The sequence below is a fragment of the Parasteatoda tepidariorum genome, chromosome 3 (genome assembly GCF_043381705.1).
Source record: "Parasteatoda tepidariorum isolate YZ-2023 chromosome 3, CAS_Ptep_4.0, whole genome shotgun sequence".
In the NCBI taxonomy this organism is placed as follows: Eukaryota; Metazoa; Arthropoda; class Arachnida; order Araneae; family Theridiidae; genus Parasteatoda; species Parasteatoda tepidariorum.
Window position 1 is genome coordinate 65,905,409 of NC_092206.1, and position 25,310 is coordinate 65,930,718.

At 27.9% G+C, this 25,310-nt stretch overlaps 1 protein-coding gene across 2 annotated transcripts; it reads left to right on the top strand.

Moving 5' to 3' along the window:
- The first annotated feature begins 69 nt into the window (after positions 1 to 69).
- Positions 70 to 25,041, top strand: LOC107454418 (arginine methyltransferase 1). Of its 2 annotated transcripts, XM_016071613.4 has the most exons (11): positions 156 to 282; positions 3,337 to 3,402; positions 9,820 to 10,014; positions 11,212 to 11,367; positions 13,235 to 13,298; positions 13,436 to 13,578; positions 18,322 to 18,409; positions 18,494 to 18,609; positions 20,377 to 20,527; positions 24,117 to 24,238; positions 24,668 to 25,041. In XM_016071613.4, the coding sequence occupies exons 1-11, from the start codon at positions 265 to 267 to the stop codon at positions 24,749 to 24,751; spliced, it is 1,203 nt and encodes a 400-aa protein (XP_015927099.1). In that variant the 5' UTR covers positions 156 to 264; the 3' UTR covers positions 24,752 to 25,041. The 2 variants fall into 2 exon arrangements, with proteins under 2 accessions (XP_015927100.2, XP_015927099.1); XM_016071614.3 differs by lacking the exon at positions 3,337 to 3,402 and having other exon boundaries at positions 70 to 282.
- Positions 25,042 to 25,310: the final 269 nt, after the last annotated feature.

Genomic DNA, 25,310 nt, shown 5'->3' on the forward strand with positions numbered 1-25,310 from the left:
ATATTAAGAAAATGGAAAATATCGTAGTGCATTCCTCTTTTCTCCCCAGATGTCGCATTTGAGCGTCTCGATCGTAAATACTCAAAATTAACTGCAGTAATAATATAACCTAAAAAATTCTAATATCCAATGGAAAGGGATTTTTCTCTTAACTGCAACCGTCCTGAATGTAAACTTTCTTTTATTTTCTACTTTCTTCATGTCCTCTTAAAAAAATTTGGGAAGAAAAATAATTGTACCATTTTAATTATTATTTCATCAAAAATGTCTGATCAAATGGAGGTAAATTTATTTAGAAGTATTTAGATTTTCTTATTTAAGGATTAGTGTATTATTATGGCTTTTTATCTTTCATTTTGATAATTTATTATATAGTTAAGTATTGTAAGCCTATTTTTCGGCAGTGTTTTTACAGTTTTTAAAATTTTAGCTGCGATTTACTAACCTGAATTAGTAATTCTGATTCTGTAATGAAATGTCGAGCTTCTTGACTAAAATCTTTGCTTGCTAGAATCAACTTAACTATAAACCCGGTAAAACGCGGCATGATGAAGTTGGTCGGTATGCTATAGCATACTATTTCTATCGGATTATTACTTTATGTAGCATTTGTACAGATTTCTTTTACTAAGTAGTGTAAAGGCGTTTTCTATTACTATTACGTTAATTTTATTGTGTGATATTAATTCTCTGTCAAATGGTTGTGGAAACTAGTTTATACAGTTAATAAATTGTTAACGCAATTATTTCTATTTCTGGTAAGATATTTTATTAATAATAAAGTTCTTTCCTATAAGGTTTTCTTATTCTAGTTAAAATTATATTTAATTATTGTACAGATATACTTTGGATTGTTTATTAAACATTTTGGCGCCAACGTGAAAAAACACCCTTCAATGATACACAGTTATTTGTTATTGTAAAAAAAATTTCATTCAAGAAATAAATGATTCTATGAAACATTAATATATATTAATTTCATTATGATTCAGGAAATATAGCCTCAGTTGTCTGTATATAGCAATATTTATGAAAAGTAATTACAAATTGTGGGTTATGTTTATAGGAAGTAAGTATCACTTAAAAATAGTAGAGCCATATTATTACTTGCAGGGTTGGGTTTTTGACGTCAAAAAGTGGTTTTTGACATGGCAAGGGTATAATACTGAACAAACTTTCTTGGCAAAAACTGAAGTTTGCCAAGAAAATATATAAACTTCAAAACTTCGAACAGTTGCCATTAGCTTAGTAAGTTAAAAGTTTGAAAAGCGGGCACTAACGTCCACTTNTTAATTAAAATTAAGGTAAAATAACAGATTTAAAATCTCAGAAATTTATATTCAAATGCATGTGCAGAAATATTTTGCACAAAAATTGTTTAAATATTTATATTTTGAAAGAAATTTTTTTGTTTGTTGATATTTAAGAAAATTAAAAGTTTATTACTATGCATTTTTGACATATAAGAAACATATAACTGATATTTATAAGGAACTTACAAGTTATATTGTATAAATACAAACTTGATACAAGTGTATAAAATTTTTTTTAAATGTAATAGTGAATATCTTTATTATCCAGTATGTTAATTTGAAAATAAATTTCTTAATGATATCACTGCAGATTTTCAATAATAATGAAAATGAATACATAATATTACAAAAGATTTGAGTTTTCAAAAGTACAAGATTTTGGTTACTATTCAAAATATAAGTGTTTCTTCAAAATTTTAAATTTATTTTTTCTAGAACATATTTAGAAACACTATCCTTCATAAAAAATATATAAATTTTATGTATTAATTAAATTTCACATATGAATATAGGTTTTTGACACTTTTGACAGTGAGGTTTTTGACGCGACGGTTTAAACGGTCAAAAACTGTCACATGTCAAAAACCTGCCTACCCTGTATTTATGAAAAGTAATTACAAATTGTAGGTAATGTTTATAGGAAGTAAGTATCACTTAAAAAGAGCAGAGCCTTATTATTACTTGGGGCTATAACCTATAATTTCGGAGGAACCTCACAATTCAGTTTAACAGTTATAATTTTTTTAAATTTAAAATATACAATAAATTATACTTTTTCCGTAAAATTTTACTCTAACTTATAAAATATTTTTATTTGCTAAAAGCATTGTTCCCTTTTATGTAGCTTTAATATATAAAAATGTAGTTTTTGTATGTCAAGAAGAGTTTTCTAAAGTTAAGAGTTTTCTAAGTTAAATAAAGTTTGTTTATTAAAAAAGGTTAATTTCAAAATATTCAGGTTTGGAAAATTTATAGAGCCTACTTGGGCTCATATTAATTGTCTTGTCCGTCCCTGAGTAGGAAGAGAAGTATGATTGACCATGTTTCAATAACTTAACAGTGTCTTTCTAATGGGAAATTGACTGGTTTAAATTTTGAGATCCTTATAAATTTACTTTGTTATATTTACTTCTATCTGAAGTTTTTGTATGACAGCTCAATTCAATTTATAATAGAAAAAATAAATTTTCTCATTTCAGAGGTTTTGTAAAATTTAATTTTATTTGGATGTTGCTGCTAAAAAAAATTAATTGGTACATCAATTATATTTTGTCTTAATATTTCAATCAATAATATTTTGTCTTAATTAAATTATTCTTAACTAAATACTATTTTCATTCATGTACTAAAAGAAAAGGAATGCGTAAGTGTGAAGTCATGGAAGTTTTTTCATTCATAATTTTAACTTTGTTAAATATTTTGTTTTTATTTGAATTTTCATTTGTTACATTTCTTTTTTCACTTTTGTTTGAATTTTTTTCTTTTTCCATATTTAACCTACATTTAATTTGATCAAAAATACTTCTATTTTGTTTGTTTCTTTTTTTTAATATTCTAGTTATATAGTTAAAAAGTAGAATTTACAACACTAAAAATGTTTAGCTGTTAAAATGTATTGTTTGAAGTTTTCTGTAACTTCAACTTTTTACAAGCTTATAATAAATCTCCACATTGTTGTGAAGCTGTTGATTGTGGCAATGCTGACCACATTACCACAATCATACCAATAATCACAAAATTGTGGAGCCTTAGTTTATATGACTCTCCTAGCCCGCAGCAAACTGTTGCGGAAATGCTTTACTATATGGTAAAGGTGAACATTGAAAAGATTATGGTGAGTTGTAAGACTAAATGGAGTTAAAACAGTAGTTTTCATTTTTCACTTTGCGTCTAGAAGTCAGCATTACATACTGTTATGACAATGGCATGTATGTTTATCATCTAAATTTCTAGTTAGTGGCAATTAATTATGAATTGCCAACTGCTTCCTAACCTGATTTTTGGTTTTAAATAAATGTTTTAGGCAGGATCAAAAAGAAGATCTGCTGCTCTCTTGCCTAATAAAAGATTCCGGGCTGAAACTGCCTATGTAAGTTAGAAGATCAATGCCGGTACTTCGCCTGTTTTCCGCTTTATTGCTTTTTAGTTTTTTCTTCACTTTTTATTTTTCTTTATTTTTTTAATATAAAAAAATGTGTAATGAAACAATTCTTAGACACTTTGGTCTTCGTGTATGGTATTTATCGTATAAAATTTTTATGTTCAAGCCATTTTGTGATATTACTTGGCCATTTAATTCCAATGATTTTAAAAGAGCAGCAGGAAATTAAAAGTTTACTTGGCATTCTAATAACTGTTTCAAAATATCTATTAGATTGAGTTGTTTCATTAGATATTTCATGTGATATGATAAGACAAAAGTAAAAATTTATTTTAGTTTTCTGATATATATGTATTGTATATATCTTAACATTTGACACATGGGTTTCTTATTTAGTGACTAGGGCAATTACAATTCCAGTAGTTAGAATTTTTAGCAAGATTGATAAAGAAACATTTCTCAGGAAAACTGCATCAAGTCTGTCACAGTTTTTTACTTATTTTAAGACAAATAGGAACCCAAAATATGCTGGCTTATAAGTCTTTACGAGTTAAAATGGCTGATAAGTGTAGGGCTGTGAAGTTGGTGGGGAAAATGGCAGACTCTGATTCCTTGATTTTTAAACCATAAAGACTGACTCCCGCATATGTATGTGAACATATGTTATGTTACAATTTTTTTTTTTTTTAACTTAAAGGAATAATAGTTGCAACAGAAACAAAATTTGATGACATAGCAGATTATTTATATTAGTAAGCAATTATTATAAAATGAAAAAACTGGCCTTAGTAATTTCTAAAAAACAGTATACCTTTTCAAGGTCTTTGATAGACTGTAAATCTGATTTGATATAAACCTTGAGAGCTGAGAATAGTTTTTCTTCATTAACTTAATTAGGAGGGAAAGTTGATACTGCAAGAGCTACTTCTTTTAACTTTTTAGGATAGATTTATTTTTATAAGTTCTAAACTAAGTGTCTTGCAAAAATTACTATATTTCTCTATTAATCTATTTCTTTTAGGCTATGTAAAAATCTTGTTTGTGTTTTTTCAATTTTGTGTTTAAAGGGTTTTGCTTTTTTATATGCTTCTTTCTTACATCTTTAAAAGAAGGGTGTAGATCCGATTTTGTATAATCTTCAAAGCTTAGAATAGTCTTTCAGCTCTAACCTGAATAGAAGGAAGAGCAGTTACTATTAGTATGTCTACTTCTTTCAACTTTCAGGATTTATTTCTATGAGATCAAAAGAGGTGTCTTACAGGATTGATCATATTTCTCTACTAGTCTATTTCTTCAAGAAAAGGCTGTGTAAAACTCTTGTTTGTATTTTTTCCTTTCCTAAAGGCTCTTGCTTCTTTATTTTCATTGCTTTGCTTTAGCCTTTTCAATATTATCCAAATATTTCTCAAAATTTAATTCATCATTGGAAGAGAATGATGGAGACTCAGCAATGTCTGCAGCAGGACTGGCTGGTTTAAACCCTGGTGTAAAGTAAACCAAATGGTTTTTCTATGAAACAAAACCTGTTTTTTTTTTTAATATTTTTCTAAAACTAATTTTTGATTATATGAATAGTTTCTGTTAGAATATAAATATTTAGTTTTTAGCTGTTTAACAAATATACATAGACAAGTTATTTGATATGAGCAAAATTATCTAAAAGTGCTTATATAACAAAAATAAACAGCATCCCTAAATTAATTTTCTGAGCACTAAAGCTGTAATCAGTTAAATAATGTAGTTATTGAACAATTTAAATAAAAGGTTCGAGAAACTTTTTTTTATTTTTTATTTTGTTAAAAATACATAATGATTATTACAATCAAAAGCTAAAAAGGAAATGAAGTGCTAGTGTAAGATTTATTTACTAAATGTATTCAAAATAGCTTGGGGGCAAAAAACATATTTCAATTATATCCATTTTGTTTTATACTTATTTAAATGCAGTTCATATATGTAGCCTCACATATATGAAGGCTTAATCTACACAAAGTAACTTAAAAAAGTTTTTCTTTCAATGTTTTCTGATCTAAACTAATTTTATCTTCATTAGCTATTTAATTGACTAATAGTATCCCAATCTTTAACATTCATTAGCAAGTTGAGCTAGAAATATGTAACTATGAATTTATTTATTCAGTGATTAGTTTTTAATAATTTTATCCTTCTTGGTAACAAATGTTAATTAATTTAACATGGCACATAGCGTTTTTAAAATGTGCTTAAAGGTGCTTTTTTCATGGGTTTTTAAGAAGTTGCTTAATTTTTCCTTTTTTAAAATGCAATTTTTTTTCTTTACCGTATTGATTTTCGCCACTTATTATGCACCAGCATGCTTTTCACCTTATTCTGTTCAACGTTTTCACAATTCATTCAACCACAATCTATTTCATGTACCGTTGGTCCATAGCATGAAAGCACTAATCAATTTACATGTTTGATGCAGAGTTGCCGCGGGCAACTATAGCAACTTTTCTTCCCTGAAAAGTATTAAAAAGTCTTTTCTTTTAAAAGACTTTTCTGCACTCCTAGCGGTGTTTTTTAGCGTAACTTTGGATTCCAACCTGCGGCTCACAACCTGCGGCAAAAAAAATATAAGACGTTGAAAAATTTAGTCATCACTTTTTAATGTTCTCAATTTGCACAGATTCCATTGTAAATTTATTTTCTTTTCTCAATTACTTTTCAACGGTTATTGCTATGAAATTCTGCTTGATTTTAACCCAATTTTTAATACAATATTACGATACGAGAATTTCAAATTTGAGTCATCACTTTTCAATATATATATATTTGCTGAATCAATTATTGATAAAAGGGAAAAGTTTTTAGACAGAGTATGTTTTTTTTAATAAATATTTTTTTGTCTGAAAATATGCTAAATTTTTGTTTATGTTTATAATTTAACGTTTATATAAAAAGCATCATATCTTAGGGGACTGAAGGAAAAACCTGAACATTTATTGGTCCAATTTACATGTACCAGTTTACTTTTTAAAAAAGCAAATTAAAAATTAAAGAAAAAGTTAATTTGCTCTGCTCTACTTGAATACAATAAAAGCAAATTTTGTAGCAAATAATTTTACAGAAAATATAATCAGAAATATCAAGACAACTACAATTAAGCTTATAGTTCAATTATGTTGAAAATTAAGAAAAAAAAGTAGTTGATGCTTTATTTATTATTAAATCAATAGTGCTAAGACTTACTATTTTACGTGCAACCCGTGTCATGTTTGTACCTTTTCCTCAATTCATTATTATCAAGCCTTTTTTAATTATTTATGTAAAATATGATGTATTGCTTTAAATATATTAAAATTTGTATTGATTCAATGGATTAAAAAAATAAATGTATGTTTTATAAAACTTAATGAAATAAAATTTTATAAATTGTATGGAGTTAAATAATATTATTTTTAAGTATAGCATTTTTAAATTGCATACAAGCAGGGAGGAATCACTCTTTTAAATGTATATTTAAAGTATTTAGTTTCTGTTCTCCTTTTTTTACAATTTTGTTAGCAACTTTAAGAAACAAAAGTGGTTAATTTTGAATAGTTTTTTGAAAACTTTAATAGTTAATTGCTAGGAAATACTTTGGAATTGTTTGGTTAATTTCAATTAAGGGCGTGGAATAATATTTGATATATTTAAAAAGAAAACCAGTTTATGCCAAAAAAACATGGTTTAAACCAAAGAAAAAAAACTAAAATCCCCAGTTTTTTTCAATCCTGAGCTGCAGTCTGACTGTCCTGACTTATTTCTCCAATTGTTCTGAAAATTTTATTCAGAGAAATTTTATAGATAGTTTCTCTTTGCCTTTTTAATTTGTTCCTCCTCAAATGAAATTCAGTGTTTTGGATCAACATATATTGTACCCAGCAAGAATGAATCTCTAAAACAAACTCAACTTGATGAATTTGTTAGTTTTTAGTTCTAATGCTATTAAGAATTTTTTTTTCTGTAAATAATAAATACATAAGCACGTTTTTATATTTTAAATTTTTTGTATTTAAAAATTACTTTAAAGCATTTATATTAATCTGTTCCAAGTACCTATACAGGGTGATTCTGAAAAAAATGGGAAAAATTTTAGGAAGTGATAGTACACACCCAGACAAACAATTTTTATCAAAGAATGCATGGTCGAAAACAAAACGCAAAGGTGCTGGCGCATTTGGAAAGTTTTTTCATGCAAACGAGAAAGCTCCATTCCTATTGCGAGTCACTGCGCTACGTTATTTGTCACCAAGCTTTCGGCCGCTGCAGGGAAATTGTAATCACATGCCATTAAATTTGCTTTTATAACTTAACTTCATCGTTCTTTGTGTGTTTTTGCCTCATATAAGAACATAAACTTTGACGCCCTCTAGCGTTTTTGGGTTTTGTTTTCGACCATGCATTCTTTGATAAAAATTGTTTGTCTGGGTATGTACTATCACTTCCTAAAATTTTCCCCATCTTTTTAGAATCACCCTGTATATTGTCATATTTAGTAGGTTAGTTTAATGATAATGTGAAATGATCTGTATAACACACAATTCTATATAATGCAATGCCACATGCTTGGTAGGTATGCTTTATAAACATCTCATGGGAACCATTGGCAGGAGGGGTACATGTCTCCCTCAATAATGAGAAGTCTCTAAAAGTCCCCCCCAATATTTCAGACAAATAAAGACATTTTTAATGAATTTTCATTGATGTAAAGTTCCTTTAAGTTAAAAATAAATAAATAAATAAAAGTAATTTTCTTGTAAGCATTTAGTACATTTAAGAATTTTTTTCTTAAAGAACTATTGTTATTATGTAATTTAATTTTATTTCGCTCCAAAATTATGACCCTAATCATCCATGAAATATCTTTCTGTGTTTTTAAATGCATTACTGTTTTCCCTAAGATTAAGGAAGTCATCTTAGAAGTGAGTGACTCTAAATGCAACCAGTCCTTATTTTGCTTTGCTCATTTTTTTTTTCTTTAAACCTGTCCAGCCTTTTATTGTATAGTTTACAAATAGAATATCAAACTCAAATATCAATAGAATATCAATTCTCCAATATAATTTTTCCAAAAGAAATTTAAATTTAAACAAAGACACATTGTCCATGTTTATCAGATGTTAAACTAAGTAACGAAAAAATACTGCAATTTAATTGCAACAATAATAATTAAAAATTTAAACTAAATGTGACTGCAAAAATTTTAATTCTGCTGCTTGTAGTTTTTGATAAACTAAATTCACAGTGATAAAAAAAATGGGACTAAACTTAAAAAGTGTTTTTTAAATTTTTTTTAAAAATAATTTTAAAGGCTGCTCTTCTGCTTGCTGTTGCTGGCCAATACCAAAACTTCTTGTGTTTTATCGACGTCTTTACAATGCACCCCCTTTTGTTTGTTACTCCAAACCAAAAATGGGAATTTTGCATTAAAATAGCGTTGTGATTTTTTGTCATGTATTTATTCTTTTAATTTTTCTTATGCATTAACTAAATTTTAAGTATTAAATACTTCCTCAAAGAAAATGAAATAAAAAATTGCCTAAGTTCATATTAAAAAATAGAAAAGGAAAACTATAATGAATATGTATCACTTTTTTAAGATGAGAATAAGGAACTTTTTCATAGAAAGCAGATGAAAAGCAATTTTTATTAGTTTATATAAATATTAACATCAAGCTCCCCATTAAAAAAAAAAAATTCTCCCCCATTAGGAATGTGCTCTCACTTATTACCATAGCAGACAGCCCAAGACTTAAAGTCTGGAGGGGTTCTCCTTAAAACCGCACTATATGCCCATAATCCTTGCTAAAAGCAATAGCTAAGTTTAAGCAGAGGAGATGAAGAGAGCTTGGTGGTTTCTATTTCTGTTTTTCTGATTGTTCCCTATCTAGTAACAGTGTTCTTTATTGACGTCAGAACACACTAATTTGAGAGGAACAGCATTTATCAGCGAGAATGCAACCTGATTTTTATAATTTGAATTTTTATTTTATTTATATTTGCATTGATTTCTGAATTTTGTATGAGCCAATCGTTTGGATTAGTTATGTTAAACTCAATTTGCTTTTTGCTGAATTCTTTACTCTACTAAAAATATTGTTCTTTACTTTACTAAAAGTATTGTAAATTCTTTACTAAAAATATTGTTCCTGTTGCAAAATACTAAGGGATATTTTTAAAAAACTAGAAATAGCATAGCACAATAAAAGTTATTTTCCATAAAACTCGCTATGAAAGTGAAATGATGTCGCAAAAGACAATTAAATTTTTAATATTGCACCTGCATTAGTTCTTCAGTACTTGAATTATGATTCAAAATCTACAAAATCAGTAACTTTGGTTTGGGGAATTACAATTATGTCTGCAATTTTATATTATTCAAACTTTTGTTATTCACTATAGGTCAGCCCAACTGAAGGAAATAATTCTAGTTCTGCTGAAGTACAAGTAAATGGAGAAACTCCCAGTGATGATTGCTCTGGCAAATACTGTTATAGATGCAAGAAAGAAATGAATGGTCTCACTACTTATAAACCTGAAGAAATGACTTCTAAAGATTACTACTTTGATTCATATGCTCATTTTGGTATACACGAGGTATGCTTGTGTGTTTGGTTATCTTAGACGTTTTGTTATATTTTTTGGTTTTCATTATGTGTGGGAAAGCTTTTATTTTCTGAGGCATTGTTTAAGAGTATTTTGCCTTTAGTGTGCATAATTGTAAATTTTCTTTTTGCATTTTAGTTCGGCATAAAATAGCCATGTCCTTCTCTAGCACTTTCAAACTAAACTCTCAATTCGATGAAACTTTTGATCTTGTATACAAAGTTCATATGCACTTTTTCTTTTTTGCTCTTTTAACAGTTTAATTGAAGTCGTGTTTAGGTCAATATAATAGGCCACATTATTAAATTATTCAGTTAGTGTTTTTGTTAAAATATGCACAATTTCCATGTAAATATTGGCCTTTAGTAGAATCCGAGGTGCATAATATATCTGATTGTGCAAACAAGGTTCAGGGGAAATTCTAGTAGCTTTAGAAATTTTTTTTTCTTTAAACTTGATTTGACTACTGATTTTCTGATTTAAATTTTGTTAAATTAAAAATGTAGTATTTTAACAAATAAAGGCATAAGAAAAATAGTAAGGTTAATGTAATAGTAAGGTAGTCAAAAATTTTGACATTAAATTTCTTTAAATGTTTTAATAAATTTGCAACCTGAAGCTAAAATTTTGGGGAAAATTTCAAACCCACTCTCCAAAAAAAGGAAAGAAAGAGTAGAATTTTAAGAATTTTCTGCATTCCTGATTTGAATTACTTATCTAAGATTTATCAAAAATAGTTTTTGAAATTTAGCCTCATTTATTTTATTTTTGAATTCAGTAAATGAGACTGATTTTAAATGTTAAGTTTTAACATCAGGTGTTTTAGCATCAAAAGTCCTCAGCTCAAATAAAGAATGTAATTTAGTTGTAAACTACACCTAGCTTATGCTCCCATACTAAATAAAGAGTAACCACTGGAATTTGAAGTGATTAATTAATGTAAATATAATATTCTAACCGTTTGACTATCCAATGACTTAATTTAACTAATTTTCTTAGACATTTTCCAACATATTTAAGCTTTTTTTTTAAAAAAAAAAAATAATTTTGCTTTCTTTTGTAAAAATATGGTCTAATCTAGGTATATGTTAAACGATTTTACACTGACAATTTCTAATTATATTCGTTTGCTATTTGTTTAAAATTATATTTGTTTATTACAAGATTTTTTTTTCTTCTGCTCCCTAGGAAATGTTGAAAGATGAAGTTAGAACAATGACATACAGAAATGCTATGTACCACAATAAACATTTATTCCGTGGAAAAACTGTTTTAGATATAGGATGTGGAACTGGTATACTTTGCATGTTTGCTGCTAGGGCCGGAGCAGCTAAAGTATTTGGTGTTAGTAACAATTTATGTAGTTTATTTTTACTTCAGATATAATTCTAATGATTACTTTTTCAATGTGCTTTAAATTATTCTTCCTTAACCCAGTGTCCTCATTTTGCAAGTTTAAATACATGTGTTTGTAATAAATTGTTGAAATGCTGTGTTTTTTTTTTAATTTTGTTAACCATTCTTTGACTAAAAAATTCTTCAAAATTTTACATTTTGCAGTGTTGTGATTTTGAAAACATTTTTTAAACATATTTGGTGTTATATAATTTGCCACACTCCTTAGCACATTTTTAGATTAGTTTAATTTTTTTTTCTCCTGCAATTTTAATTCTGTTTTTGTTTAATTTTTATTTTCAAAAGTCTTAAAATTTTGAAAGAAATAATTATTTTATTGGTAATTCCAGTTTCCAGTAGATTAATATCTAAACTAATTATTATTATCATCTTATAGTTAAAAAAGGATAGGATATGTGCTATCTATATCTAGACTAGTAGTTCAAAGCAAAGTAAGAAAAAAAAAACTTTAATCAATCACATTATCGAAATGAGCATATTATAGTTTTAGTTATAGAATAACCTTTCTCAGTGTCTAAATAGCATTTGTTGTTAAGACATTGAAGTTCACCATTTGGTTTCGACGCACCATTTAGGTTATTAGACACTGAGGAATGTTCTTGTTTATAGAAATGAAACTATAGTATGTCCATTTTTTTCAGTGTTTTTTTGCTTTGATTATTTTATTGTTTGTTTACTTCCTGCAATACTAAGAGAAGGAATAATTGTGGTTTCTCTAAAAATTGGGAAGACAGCTGTTCTCATGAAATATTAGCTTATTAATTGAGCTAGGTCTTAATGCACAAAAATACTTTTAAGTTTAGGGAAGGATTAGGACTTGAGATTTTTTTATTATCTGTGTCTATATGGTTGAAGAAATATAAATTTTTTAAAATATAAGTTTTGAGAAAAAAGTTGAAAAAAGACCAAGTTTTTGATAAATATGAGATGATAAACTATGTTTAATTAGTGACTCCATCAAATTCATTTGGTATTATATTTAAGGTTGTTGAAGAATGCATAATAAATATAGAGAAAAAATTATTTACTTCCATTGAAAATAGAAACCTTTTTAGTTTTCTAAAAGCAAATTATGAATCATGTATGAATGATTTTTTCATGACAGAATTAAAGTTTGTTTCTATTTAAAAACAATTGCTAAATATGTATCTGTAATCATTTGCTGAAAATTACTGTTAAAAATGAGTATCTTATAAAGTGTAGATGGCAAAATGTAAAACATGATGCGCAAAAGCATTTTTTTCGGTAAATTTTTTTATTATAATTGAAGATCAAAGGAGAGAGAACTATTTATATCCATTGAAATTAATTCTGAGAAAACACTAATTTTAATGTGGACAGGGACAGTTTTTCTACAGCATGACCCATCATTACTGTGTTTACTAACTCACAGGGATTGAAAAATTTCCATGTTATTGATTAGTCCAAACTTAGTAATCTTCAGAATGTGATGGTAATCCAATTGTCATTTTTGTGGAAATGGACATGAGCCATTTTTTTTCTCTTGTTCTTCAATTACTATTGCTAGTTTTGAAAACTTATTTATCTTTTAATCGAGCTACTTCAATGAAAGATACGCTTGAGTTAAAGCAACCTTTTATGGTCATCAGTCTGCCTTTTTATCATATCTGAGGTTAAAATTGTAGTTGAAATCATTTTACCACTTTTTGGAAAATCAATGTACAAAATTTCAGCGTGATTAGAGAGTGCTCCTTTCTTTTTCTAATAGATTTTTTTTTTTAAATAAATAACTGCAAAGAGTGTCTCATGAATTTTTTCTTTTCTTTTATAACAGATTGAATGTTCAAGTATTGTTGAACATGCTGAACAAATTGTGAAAGATAATCATTTGGATAATGGTAACTATTATTAAAATTATTTAACTATATTATATATATATTTTTTTAACATCAAATGTTAAATACTCATTTAAATTATTTACTATTTTAATTTTATATAAATCATTGTAATCAATTTGAAAACTTATTATTTTTAGTTATAACTATTGTAAAAGGCAAGGTGGAAGAAGTTGAACTACCGGTAGAAAAAGTTGATATCATAATTTCAGAGTGGATGGGCTATTGTTTGTTTTACGAATCAATGTTAGATACTGTGTTGTATGCTAGAGATAAATGGCTGGTTTGTATTATATTTCTTATTTTCCAATAGGTTTTGCTTTGTTAATTTAGTTATTAATTTGCTAGTTATTTTATAAAATGTATTATGTTATATCTCCATTAATGAATGTTATGCATTCAGATATTCTTTCAGATGTTATATATTCTAGGCTTAAAGTTAGTGACTAATTTAATCATTATGGAAAAAGTAACTTCTCTGTGTGAGAAAATACTAAAAGAGATTTTAAGTTTATATCTCAAGTTTAGTTTTATCAAGTAAATTAGGAATATAGGATTTTTCAAAAGAAAGTCAGACTTTTCTGTTTATGAAGGAATTGCGAGATGACTACATTAATTGATTTTTATTCTTTAAAAAATATATTATGAGCTTAAATATAGTTTTTATAAAGACTACAATGTTGCATAAATATTAACCACATGCATTTTGATTCAAAAAAAATTAAGATTATCATATAACAGCTGAAATCCGTAAAATAAATCTTACAAAAATTCATACAATTACAAAATACAGAAAATAAAAACCTTTCAATAAATCATAATCCTCACCTTTTAATGCTTCACAGCCAGAGTTTTATGATTTTATTTTTAAATTGAACTTTTTTTAAGAATCGATTAAACAAACTTTTTCTCATAAGTTCAAGTTTCAGAAGTTTCGGATTTTAAAATTCTGGATTTTCAAGGTATTACTGTAGTTGTGAAAAGTGACTCAACCTGCTTAAATTTCTACCTTCTTCCTTTTTTTTATTACTTCTTACAAAATCTATATTATATACAGTTTGTTGGTCTGTTAATATTTAAAATGATGATAATAATTGAAACTGTTTAAATAGCTTTTTTTTAAATCAGGCATTTTTAAAAGTGAGTATGTTAATAAAAATGTGTAAAAATTAGTCCTTCTAAATTATGTGGCATGCTTTATTACAGTCATTGCAGATAAACTTATTTAGTCCTGTGGTATGTTATAATTAAATCTGTTTATAATGAAAACAAAGTGTTCAATTCTATTCAGGGTGCTCATTTGTCGTATTAAAGTGAGTCAAAATTATTAAATTAGAATTTTAATGCACAAAAATTAAAAAACATTTTTAGTGTTCTTTATTTAGTCTGAAGGGATAAATATCTATAATTTGATTTTATTTTCACTTAATTTTCTTTGGTAATTGTTTGAATTTCAATTTTTTACATTTTCAATGATGAGAGCGGATAAAATATATTAAATTCTAAAAATTAAGAGCATGTGATTAACAAACAATGGGGCAGGTTTTTATCCTGACTGAGACCTGAGCAGCATGAAGTATCTTTTCAGTAGTTTATATAACAGCTTTTTCTGTCAGTCATTGCAATGGCCATAATTTATTATGCATTCCTTCCTGTGCTATAGATGCATAGTTCAAGAAGTTGTGTGATTCATTACAAAAATGAATGAGGGATTCTTACTCTCTTATACTATTAGTTTTCTTCATACTATTTTTTCTCGAATTTAATTAGAGTAAATTTTTTTTTATACCCTGAAAGATTTTCCATTAACTAATGTGGTTCACCGAAAGCTACAGGGTTCATACTCCTCCTGAAAATCCTGAAAAACTCCTGAAATTAGCTTTTTTTTTCTAAGGGCCCTTATAACTCCTGAAATTGGCATTTTAACTCCTGAAAATTAAATTTTATCTCCTGAAAATTTTTTAACAAAAATAAGAAACTTTTCTTAAACGGAGAAAATAATTAATCATTCCTTCCGTCTTCCCATCCCTTTCGTCCCTGGCTAGCAAATGAACTGTATAAAGATTGGCTGCTAAGTGTTGTTCCTGTGCCGGTTTATAATTTGAATCGAGCAATTCATTTGAATAGCCTCACTACAAAAGCTGAAATTTTATGAACTTTAAAGGTTTTAAGCTCACATTATTCCTACAAATCTTGTGAAAATGCAAATTTTCTTTTTAAAGCTATGTTTTCTGATAGCCAGATAGCAAGCAATTTCAGTTGTGGTGGAAAGAAAAACTGCCACCTCTCAGTTTTTGGTATTGCGCCATATTTTTTGTCTCTACTTAAGTCAAGAGTGAAAGAGGAAACCAATTATGTACTGCTTTTTGATGAAAGTCTAAATGATGTTAATCAATTCAAAAACTGGATTGTCATGTAAGATTTTGGGATGGTAACCAAATAAATACATGCTACTATTCTTCAGACTTTCTAGGACATGTTACATCTGAACTTTTATTTGAAAAAATAACTGAGAAATGCTTGTGCATAAATACTAAAAGTTTACTATTATCTATGGATGGCCCGAATGTCAACCTAAAAGTGCTAGGCATAATGATAGAAAAAATGAAGAATGAACACAATGTGAGTCTCTTGAATGTAAGTTCATGTGGACTGCACATAGTGCATAATACCTTTAAGGGTGGTTGCTCTATTGCTTTTCCAAAAGTAGAGCATGCTGCATCATCTGTTTACCAATTTTTTAAAGACTCTCCTGCTCGAAGAGAAGATTTTGAATCTGTAAATCCTGAATTTGTAAAGTTCCCTTCAAAATTTTGCAAGCACAGGTGGGTGGAGAATAAAAAAGTTTTAGTTCGACTTTTAGAAATTTTGCCTGATGTTAAAACTTATTTGAAGGAGATAGAAAACAAAAAGTTTTCTCGGCCAAACATTAAATCGTATACAATCTTACAGAACGTGGTTAAAGATGAACTATTTATTGCCAAATGTAATTTCATTTTACCTGTTGTGAAAGATGTTGAATCTTTCTTAAAATTGTATCAAACTGATAAGCCCGCGTTACCATTTTTAAATGGTGATCTCTACTTGCTATTAAAAGATGTGCTGAACAGATTTATAAAAGAAGAAAAGCTTCCAGCATCATAATAGATTTATACTTAATACAATGTGTTAAGTATAAATCTCGAAGATAAAGAAATTTGTAAAGAGGCAACCAAAATTGATGTTGGCTTTGTTGCCAGAAAAGAGTTGATAAAGACGAAAATTTTGAAGGATGAAGAGAAAACAATGGAATTTTATTTGAATTGCAGGCAATTTTTATTGAAGTTGTCAAAAAAGCTAATTGAAAAGTGACCACTGAATTTCTCTTTAGTGCGAAATGTATCGAGCATTGATCCTTGTACAGTGCATGTTAATAAAGAAGCAAATTTAAACAAGCTTTGAAAAATATTATTTCATTTGACCAGTGCAGGTAGAGTAAAAGAAGAAGATTGTGATAGCATTCTGAAGGAATATGTTCAATTTGTTGAAGATTTTAACAGCATGGATACTAGGACAAAATTTAGGCACTGCATTGGCGATAATTTTGATCCTAGCGTAGATCGACTAGATGTGTTATACTGTGAGTTCTTGTCAAGTTCACAATATCCCAATTTGTGGAACGTAATTAAACCTCTACTTCTGCTTTCTCATGGCCAGGCAACTGGTGAGAGAGGGTTTTCGGTCAATCGGTTGAAAATCTGGCAAACCAAACAATTGTGGCTAAAAGAATAATTGATGACCATCTACGATTTGTTGGTGGACTTGAAAAAGTCATTATTTCAAAAGAACTCATTGTTTCAGCTACAGTTGCACTTCAAAGATATCTTGCACATTTGGAAAAAGAGAAAGTAATTACAAATAATAAAGCTAAGGGTGAAAAAAGAAACATTTGGAGGATGATATACAAGAACTTAATAAAACTTCTGATGATTATTCTGATCAGGCAGAAAAAAATGTGATCTCTCATTAATTTCAAAAGCAAATGCCTTAAGGCGTCATGCTAAAGAAAAAATATCTAAGCTTAAAATATGTGAAGAACTGAATAAGACATATATGTCTTTAAAAAGTGTTTAAAATAAATAATATTTTAAGATCCTTTTTTTATTAATTTACTATTTTGTGGTTTTTTTTGTAATGTTGTAAATTTAATTTTATAAATAGCTATATTAAAATTATACAAAGTATATAATTTTCCCTCGCACCTCCTGAATTTATTGTATTGTACTCCTGAAAAACTCCTTAGAAACTCCTGAAATTTACTTTCTTAGAAAGAGTATGAACCCTGAAGCTACAAACTTTTTTTTTGAAAGTTACAATAAGCAAATTTTTTTTGATAATTGAAAAAAAAAAAGGAAAGAAAAAAGAAATATTCTGTAATAATTTTTAGTAGGTTTTTTCGCGGACCGGTACCGGTCCGTGGATCAAATGGTACCGGGCCGAATATATCTGTGTTCCATTAAATTTTATTTATTTGAAAAAAAGGGGCCCCTGAAGGTAGTGACATAATTTTTAAATGTTTGTAATGTATCATTGTCTCCGATTACCCCCAGATGGAACTGTCTCATTGCAAAGAAAGAAGCTCAGGGTTCTCATTGATTTAAAGTTCTAGTAAGTTAAAATGTTAAATCACTTTCTATTTATTTTTTGGTGTTACTGTATTTTATTTTGAAGGCATGTTCAAATTCAATTAAATTAAAATTAATAAATCAGAAATATAAACAATCAATTCCTCCTCCCTTNCCACGGGAAAATTATCAAACGTTGACAGGTCCGCGGTGATAAAAAGGTTGGGGAACACTGTTTTAAACTATAAATTGTTAAAAATTTCTTGGTTGCACTTCCTTGTTAAATAATGGACCACAGTCAATGAATTTGACTGTAATTGTATACCCTGGTAATTTCAAAATTCATAAGCTGCTGATATTTTAACATATTTTTTATGATGTAGTCAGTGAAATTTATGTAATTTTTTGCAAATTAATTGCAGAAATCAGATGGTATGCTGTTTCCTGATCGAGCAACGCTTTTTGTCTTAGGGATTGAAGATAGACAATATAAAGATGAAAAAATATCATGTATGTAAAACTGTCATGTATTTGGTAAAAGTTTGTACTTAGTAAAATAAATAAATGTGTATCTATTGAAAATGTCTATTGCAGGGTGGGACAGTGTGTATGGCTTTAATATGAGCTGTATTCGTAAAGTTGCCATTACTGAACCTTTAGTTGATTGTGTGGATCCTAAGCAAGTTGTGACTTCTAGTTGTTTATTAAAGGTATAAATATTTTCAATGTAATTTCCAAAGAAATTGATCGGTTTTAAGAGGCTGATATTTTTCACTTAATCATATGTAATTAGAAGTGCCTATAACCCAGGATTTAAATATAGCCCTTGAATGGTTAATTTGTCAAAAGTCAAAAGTTTAGTGGGAAAGCTACATGACTAGCTCAAAAAATTTATCTGTTTAGTGTAATTTTGAACTAAACTTTCAATGATGAAGACTGAAATTATAGCAATGAAATTCCGTAATGTAGAGATATTAATTCAAGGCTTTATGTAATTTTTTTGTTAGATTCAATTTTAGGGTATTATTTTTCAGGGGTGATTGATTGTTCACCAGAAAAAATCCTGATTTCCGGATTTTTCGCTAACTGCAATCCGAAAGTTTCCGGAAGTCCTAAGTCCAGAAGTATCAAGAAATCATTGATCATATTTATAAATAAAAATTCGTGTATATTTTATTTAAAAATATTAGAACTAGAATTTGTACTTGGCATCTCTTTCATTTGCAATTATTTTTTCTGGTAGAATAATAATGTGATGAGAGATAAAAGTAAACTTACATGTAATTATTCATTTAAATTATGCTGCATATAATTCATTTGAAAATTTTAGTGATTTAAATTTATAAAGATATAAATTTTTTGTATGATTTTACTCAAGAAATTTTCACGATTTTTGAGTTGAACCCACAATCACCCCTGATTTTTAGAATACTAAGGTCGAAAAAGCTTTTTATATCAGTGAACATAATAAAAGCCACACAATATAATATCCACATGTATAAAATCCTAATTGTACAAAAGGACATTTTAAGTGAATAATTTTTAGAGCACCATTATCAAAATATATATATAGTTGAGAGCATAGTAAAGACAAAAATGTAATATCAATGTTACTACATTGGAAGAGCAATAGGCAGCTAGGTTTCTAGCTCTCTTCTCTGAAGTATATTCCTCTAACATTTTTGTTTTGTTTCTGCATTAAAAGTTTTCAAGTAGATAAAACTCATAATAAAGCTTAGACAAAATACAAATAAAACTTTTATACCATAAACACTTTTATTGAATTTCATACCATGTTTATTAGTGTAAATTAAAATCTGTTTCGAAAAATTATTAAATTTTAGTCATTTGATCAGTTCAGTGCATGTTTAATTTGAAGAAATTTTTTATTACTGAGTAAAAATGTTCCATTACTTCAGTTTGTTTTATGGGACAATTTTTTTCCCCTTCCAGTTTTAATGATGCTTGAGATCAAGCTTGCAATATGTTAGCAGGTACACTTCGTATAAATATTACACTGTATGTGACATTAATATTCAAAATAAAATTGTTCTTTTGATAATTTATTTTCTTCATATATTTTTCGTGATTGTTTATGCAACGTAAAACTTGAGAATGAAAAATTTTAAAATTTGGTAGTTTTTTAGTTTTGTGGCTTCTATAAAAAAGGGAAAAAAAGGAATTGTTTAAACATAAATATAATATAATTGTTTGAATTTTGTTAAATCTCTAGTTTAAATATCTAATTCTGTAATGCTTATAGTAGTAGGATTTTAATGATACTATTTGTGCATCATTTTAAAAAAAAGCTTACGGCAAATTACATACAATAAAAATGTTCATTATTTTTATTTTAAAATGCATGATTTTTTGTACTCAGTTTTTTCTTTAAGTTTGCATTTTTTTTTCAAGTTTCTAACTGTTAAAACCAAATTGTGTGACATGTAATTTTAAAAAAATGTTAATTTAAATTTTAGGAAATTGATCTGTACACAGTGAAAAAAGAAGACTTGTCATTTAAATCTCCTTTTCTCTTATCTGTTCAAAGGGATGATTATATTCAAGCTTTTGTCACATTTTTCAATGTAGAATTTACAAAATGCCATAAGCGTATTGGATTCTCAACAGGTAAATTTTATAAGCATATTCTTATTTTTTAATTTTGTCTGCACCCGGAAACATTATTAATTTTCCCCTGGGCAAGAAGTCTTGTAATTTTTTTTTTTGGAGAATGTTAAACTTTGTTTTTAAATAATTTGAATGTGTATACATATTACTCTTATTTTTTCATCAAAACTTGATAACGCTGTTAATTGCTGGGCTATATATATATGTTATAAAAGAAATTTTATTACTTTTGAACCTTTGGTGAGATTCAGTTAAGCAGTTAAGGAGAAAAGCATGTTAATTTTTTTTAAGCATGTACAGACGTGCCAACTCTCCCGCATTTTGCGGGAGTCTCCCGAATTTTGAGTTATTCTCCCGCCCTCCGGAATTGATTTGAAAAACTCCCGAATTTTACTGCGATCGACGGCCAAACTCAAAATTACCTAATTTTTCCGCGAGTGCGAAGGTAAGTTTTTCTTTCAGCTTGAATTCCATCCCCTCTTATCAAACTACCATCTGCCTGAAGCGTAGCTGAACATGCTTTATTTTCCCCCCTCTTCAACGTTACCTCTAAAAACACTCCTATTTCACCCGCCCCCTTACACTGGGGGCGGGTGAAATCTTCCTCTTCTTTCGTGTGGAGTTGAATGCAATGACGTCACATGTCGTTATCGAGTGACGTCCGTTCAGGAGTGGGGAAACTCGTACTCTCGATAGTTGGAATTGATATTGTATCTTGCTGTTTTTATAGTTTTTAATGCGTATTTTTCCACGGTTGGCAACAAGCTCGTAAACTAGCAACGTGATATCAATTATTCGTTTAGTCTTCGTATATTTAAAAAAAAAAAATTTCAAGGATGTCTTAAGTCGAAACGGAAGTATGGATCAATTTCAACAAATCATGTACCAATGACTTTAGCAAGACTTAATTGCGGAGAGCTAAGTCTGCAACTCTTTTTTTCATGCATACAGTAGAGAACCATTTATCTGGTATCCAGATAATCCGGAAAAAAAATTTGCTCGGTTCTCCCGCCATTTTGAACTAAAACGATATGAAAAAAAAAGCGGAAACTGGACTAATCCTTGAAGTTGAGTAGAGGAAAATGTGAGGAAGGGAAGAATTTTTTTCCCCGTTTACCCAGAGAAACGTCATTTCTTCCGCGACCTTGAAGATTTTAGATCTTTATTCTCTTTTAGGTCGTTAAACTCAAAGGAGTGGCATGATGATTTCGTTTGCTAGTTTGATTTACGAGGGGGTGGGGAAAATGCATTGCACATGCATATCAGTGAACAGAAGATGAAAGAGAAAAATATATTTATCTATTTGACATCGATTAATAAAAATAAAATGTTTTTCTTTTGAATAAATTCTGATTCTTTGGAAGTGCGGTATCATTCGCAAGTTTTTCTTGATGTGGAATCACACCTGCTTTAATTAAAAATCGCGTTTTTATAAAAAAAAAAAAAAAGGAGAATTGTTTATTAATTTAAGCATACAATTATTTTATGAAGCAGATTGCAGTTTCGTTTTTCTGATTCCACTACGTTTTTTTTTTCTTTTTCATGATAAATTTTGCACTCAATAAAATTATTTGTATTACCAAATTTTTTCATTAGTTTTTTTTTTTTTTTAAGTCCGTTGATCTTGCCTTGTTCTAGGTTTTAATATTTATGCTAGTGCCGTTTTTTAACTATCGTTTCGGTTCGATAATTTTCAAGTGTTGTTTTTATTTAGATTAATAGGTTTTCCTTTTATTTTCGCCCCCCCCCCCATGAAATATATTGCGTTATTTAATCATTGGTTTTGTTTATTAGTTGATTTAGGAATCGTAATTATTTTTTAAACTTGTTTTTCTTGTCTAAACTTGCAAATTTTTTTATTCTTTTAAATTTTATTTTTCTACAATTTTTTTCCTTTTTAGATTTAGGAGTGCTTTTCTTTTTTCTCTTACTTTAAAATGTGTTTACATTTTTTCCTTGTAATTTGGGTTTGATAAAACATCGATTAACGACACTTTTTTGTCGATCCAGGAAACCGGGAAATTAAGACATCCGGGATAGCGATGGTCCCGAGCATCCCGGATAATTGGTTCTTTATTGTACAGACATTAGTATTGAATTGGTTTTTTAAAATAAAATACTTATTCAATTTGTTTATTTTTTAAAAGTTTTTGTGTATTTTTATTACAGTGTCGGGTTTTTGAATAATGTTTTATTAAGGAAATGGTATTTATTTAAAGAGTATCTACCTAATATAGTTTTGTGTTGCTAAATCTGTGTTTAATTATTTTATTTCCATTTAATATTTTTAAACAATTATTGCTCTATTAGTGTGTAAAATTTCTTGCATTCTTATATTTAATAAATTTTTTACTTAAAATTCCTTAGAAGTGCCAAATGTTGCATACCATGCTCCTTTTTTTACCCCTCCTGAAATCTCCTGAATTCTTGTTAGGGAAACTCCTGAATGTTAATTTTGCTAGGTTGGCACGTCTGCATGTACTTTAGTTTTTTTTTTTTTTGAAAGTGTCAAAACTACTCTGTATACATTCGAACCTTGATCCATCGTTCAATCCAAATCCTGCGTCTTTTCTTTTCCTCATTAAATATTGTTTTAATGGTCCTGATACAAATACTATTCTTATAATATTAATGATACTAGTTTGAATTATTTTTTTTTAACCAGCAGATTCCCACCTTTTTTGTTTTGAAATTCCACTGACTTTTTTCCGAAAATATTGGATTTTAATTGTAATACAGTAACTCCTGATACTTATGAGGAAGTTAATGGGATTTTTTACAGTAAGGGGAAATTGACTCAAACATCACATTTGATGTTCACGCAACAGTTGATGAAAATGTGGAAACTTGAATTCTCGGTACGAGAAATGGTTGCAAAAGTAAATGTGCTCCCTTCATCTTTTTTTGTATCATCAAAATTTTTGCATTAAATACCACAATTTCGCTAATTGAAATTTTTTAGATTCATTATTAAATTAATAATTTTTAAATCCATTATTTCTTGATTATTTTTCACAAATTTTTTTAATTCATTGTTTGATACTTTTAAGTTGGTCTGCATTCGTTGTTTTCCTGCATTTATCATTCATAATAAATTGTCCATAGACAAATGATTGATCAAGGTTCTACTGTATTAATTAACAGTAGTATTATTGAGTTTTACATAGTTTTTCTATTTTTTTGCACTTAATTATAGTGAGCAAGTCATAAACTTAATCCTAAAATGTGTAATTTCTGTTAAAAATTTTGAATTAGAGTTTTTGAAATTTTTTTCCCATATACTTCCTTAATTTTCCTCCTATTAAAAATGTGCTAGTATATTAAGCAGTAATATGGTTCATTATTTAAAAAAAATCTTAGATGTTTTATTTAGAACTGAGTGATATCAGTGATTGTCCTATTTGTTACACCTTCATTTTTTCAACTGTTTTGAAAATTTTTTTTGAATCAATTTATTCTGCAAAAGTTGTGTATGTAAAGCTTTATCAAAAAATATTAAGTTATAATTTCTCTTAATGTTGATTTCATACAATATGATTTCTAAATGTGCTTTGCTAATTTTTAAAACTCATTTTACTTGTGTTTATAGCTCCAGGAGCACCATACACTCATTGGAAACAAACTGTTTTTTATTTTGATGAATACTTGACTGTGAAACGGGGTGAAGAGGTATATGGTGTATTTAGTATGCAACCAAATCCTAAAAACAAGGTATTACCTTTTTTTTTTTTTTTAAATTTGTTGTTGAATTATTGCTTTAATAAGTTAGTTTGACCATTACGGCACACCAACTTGACATTTTTTTTTATTCTGAAAATTTGAAACATTTCATCATATTTATTTTTAACTATTTTTCTAAAGTACTTAATACATTAAACTTGACTGTCCTATTACCAATTAAATCAGTCACAGTATATATTAAAATGTTATATTTGACACACTTAAAACTGACTTAATCATTGTTACTATTCTATAAAAGCTAAGTATGATATTGATAAAAAAATATGGCAAAAATAAGATTTCTTAAAATAATTAAAATAAAAATCAAATTATTTCAAAAGCATTGAACGCTATTTCTGTTGTAGTTTTTTTTTTTTTTTTGTATTGCAAGATATTTACAGTTTGTAATTTTTTTTCCAGAGAGATCTTGATTTCTCCGTTGATATTGATTTCAAAGGAGAGCTTTCTGAGCTTTCTAGCTCTTTTAACTATCGGATGCGATGAAGAGATTCCGCTGCTGCTGTTTTTGTTTTCTCCATCAAGTCTTTCATTTCAAACACTCCATATTTCATAATTGTAATTTGATGTTTCGTCTTCCCCAATTCGGACATCCTAGATAATGGTTCAATTTAAAAAAAAAAAAGTGTTTTATGTTTTTGCAGTTGGATACAGCTAGCTGTTAATGGCATTTAACTTAATCTGCATTCATTCATATTTTAGCCTACATTTATGTGTGTTTGACAAATATACATTATTTGTTGATGTAATGTAAATAAATAGGTTTTTCACTTTGACTTGTGTTTTCTTTAATAACTAAATGCAATTTTGTCACAATTCAAATAACCCACATTCATAATTTTTTATATCTTCTATCTGGTTTTACCTAAGGTCACTAGATTTTTTAACCATTATTTAAGAACAATTCAATGGAGCATCCTCAAAGAATTTTTCATTTTGTGGATACCTATATATTTATGAAAAATACTAATTTATATGTTTTTTAAAAAAATTAATAACTACTATCAGATTACTAATTTTTAAATTAATAACTACTAGCAGAATC

Bases quoted from the DNA above. Each gene is read 5' to 3' on its own strand.
- LOC107454418 (XM_016071614.3), top strand. From the start codon at position 130: ATGGAAAGGGATTTTTCTCTTAACTGCAACCGTCCTGAATGTAAACTT. The intron at 18,410-18,493 runs GTATGTAAAACT...TGTCTATTGCAG, and splicing joins TAAAGATGAAAAAATATCAT to GGTGGGACAGTGTGTATGGC. The intron at 24,239-24,667 runs GTATTACCTTTT...TTTTTTTTCCAG, and splicing joins AACCAAATCCTAAAAACAAG to AGAGATCTTGATTTCTCCGT.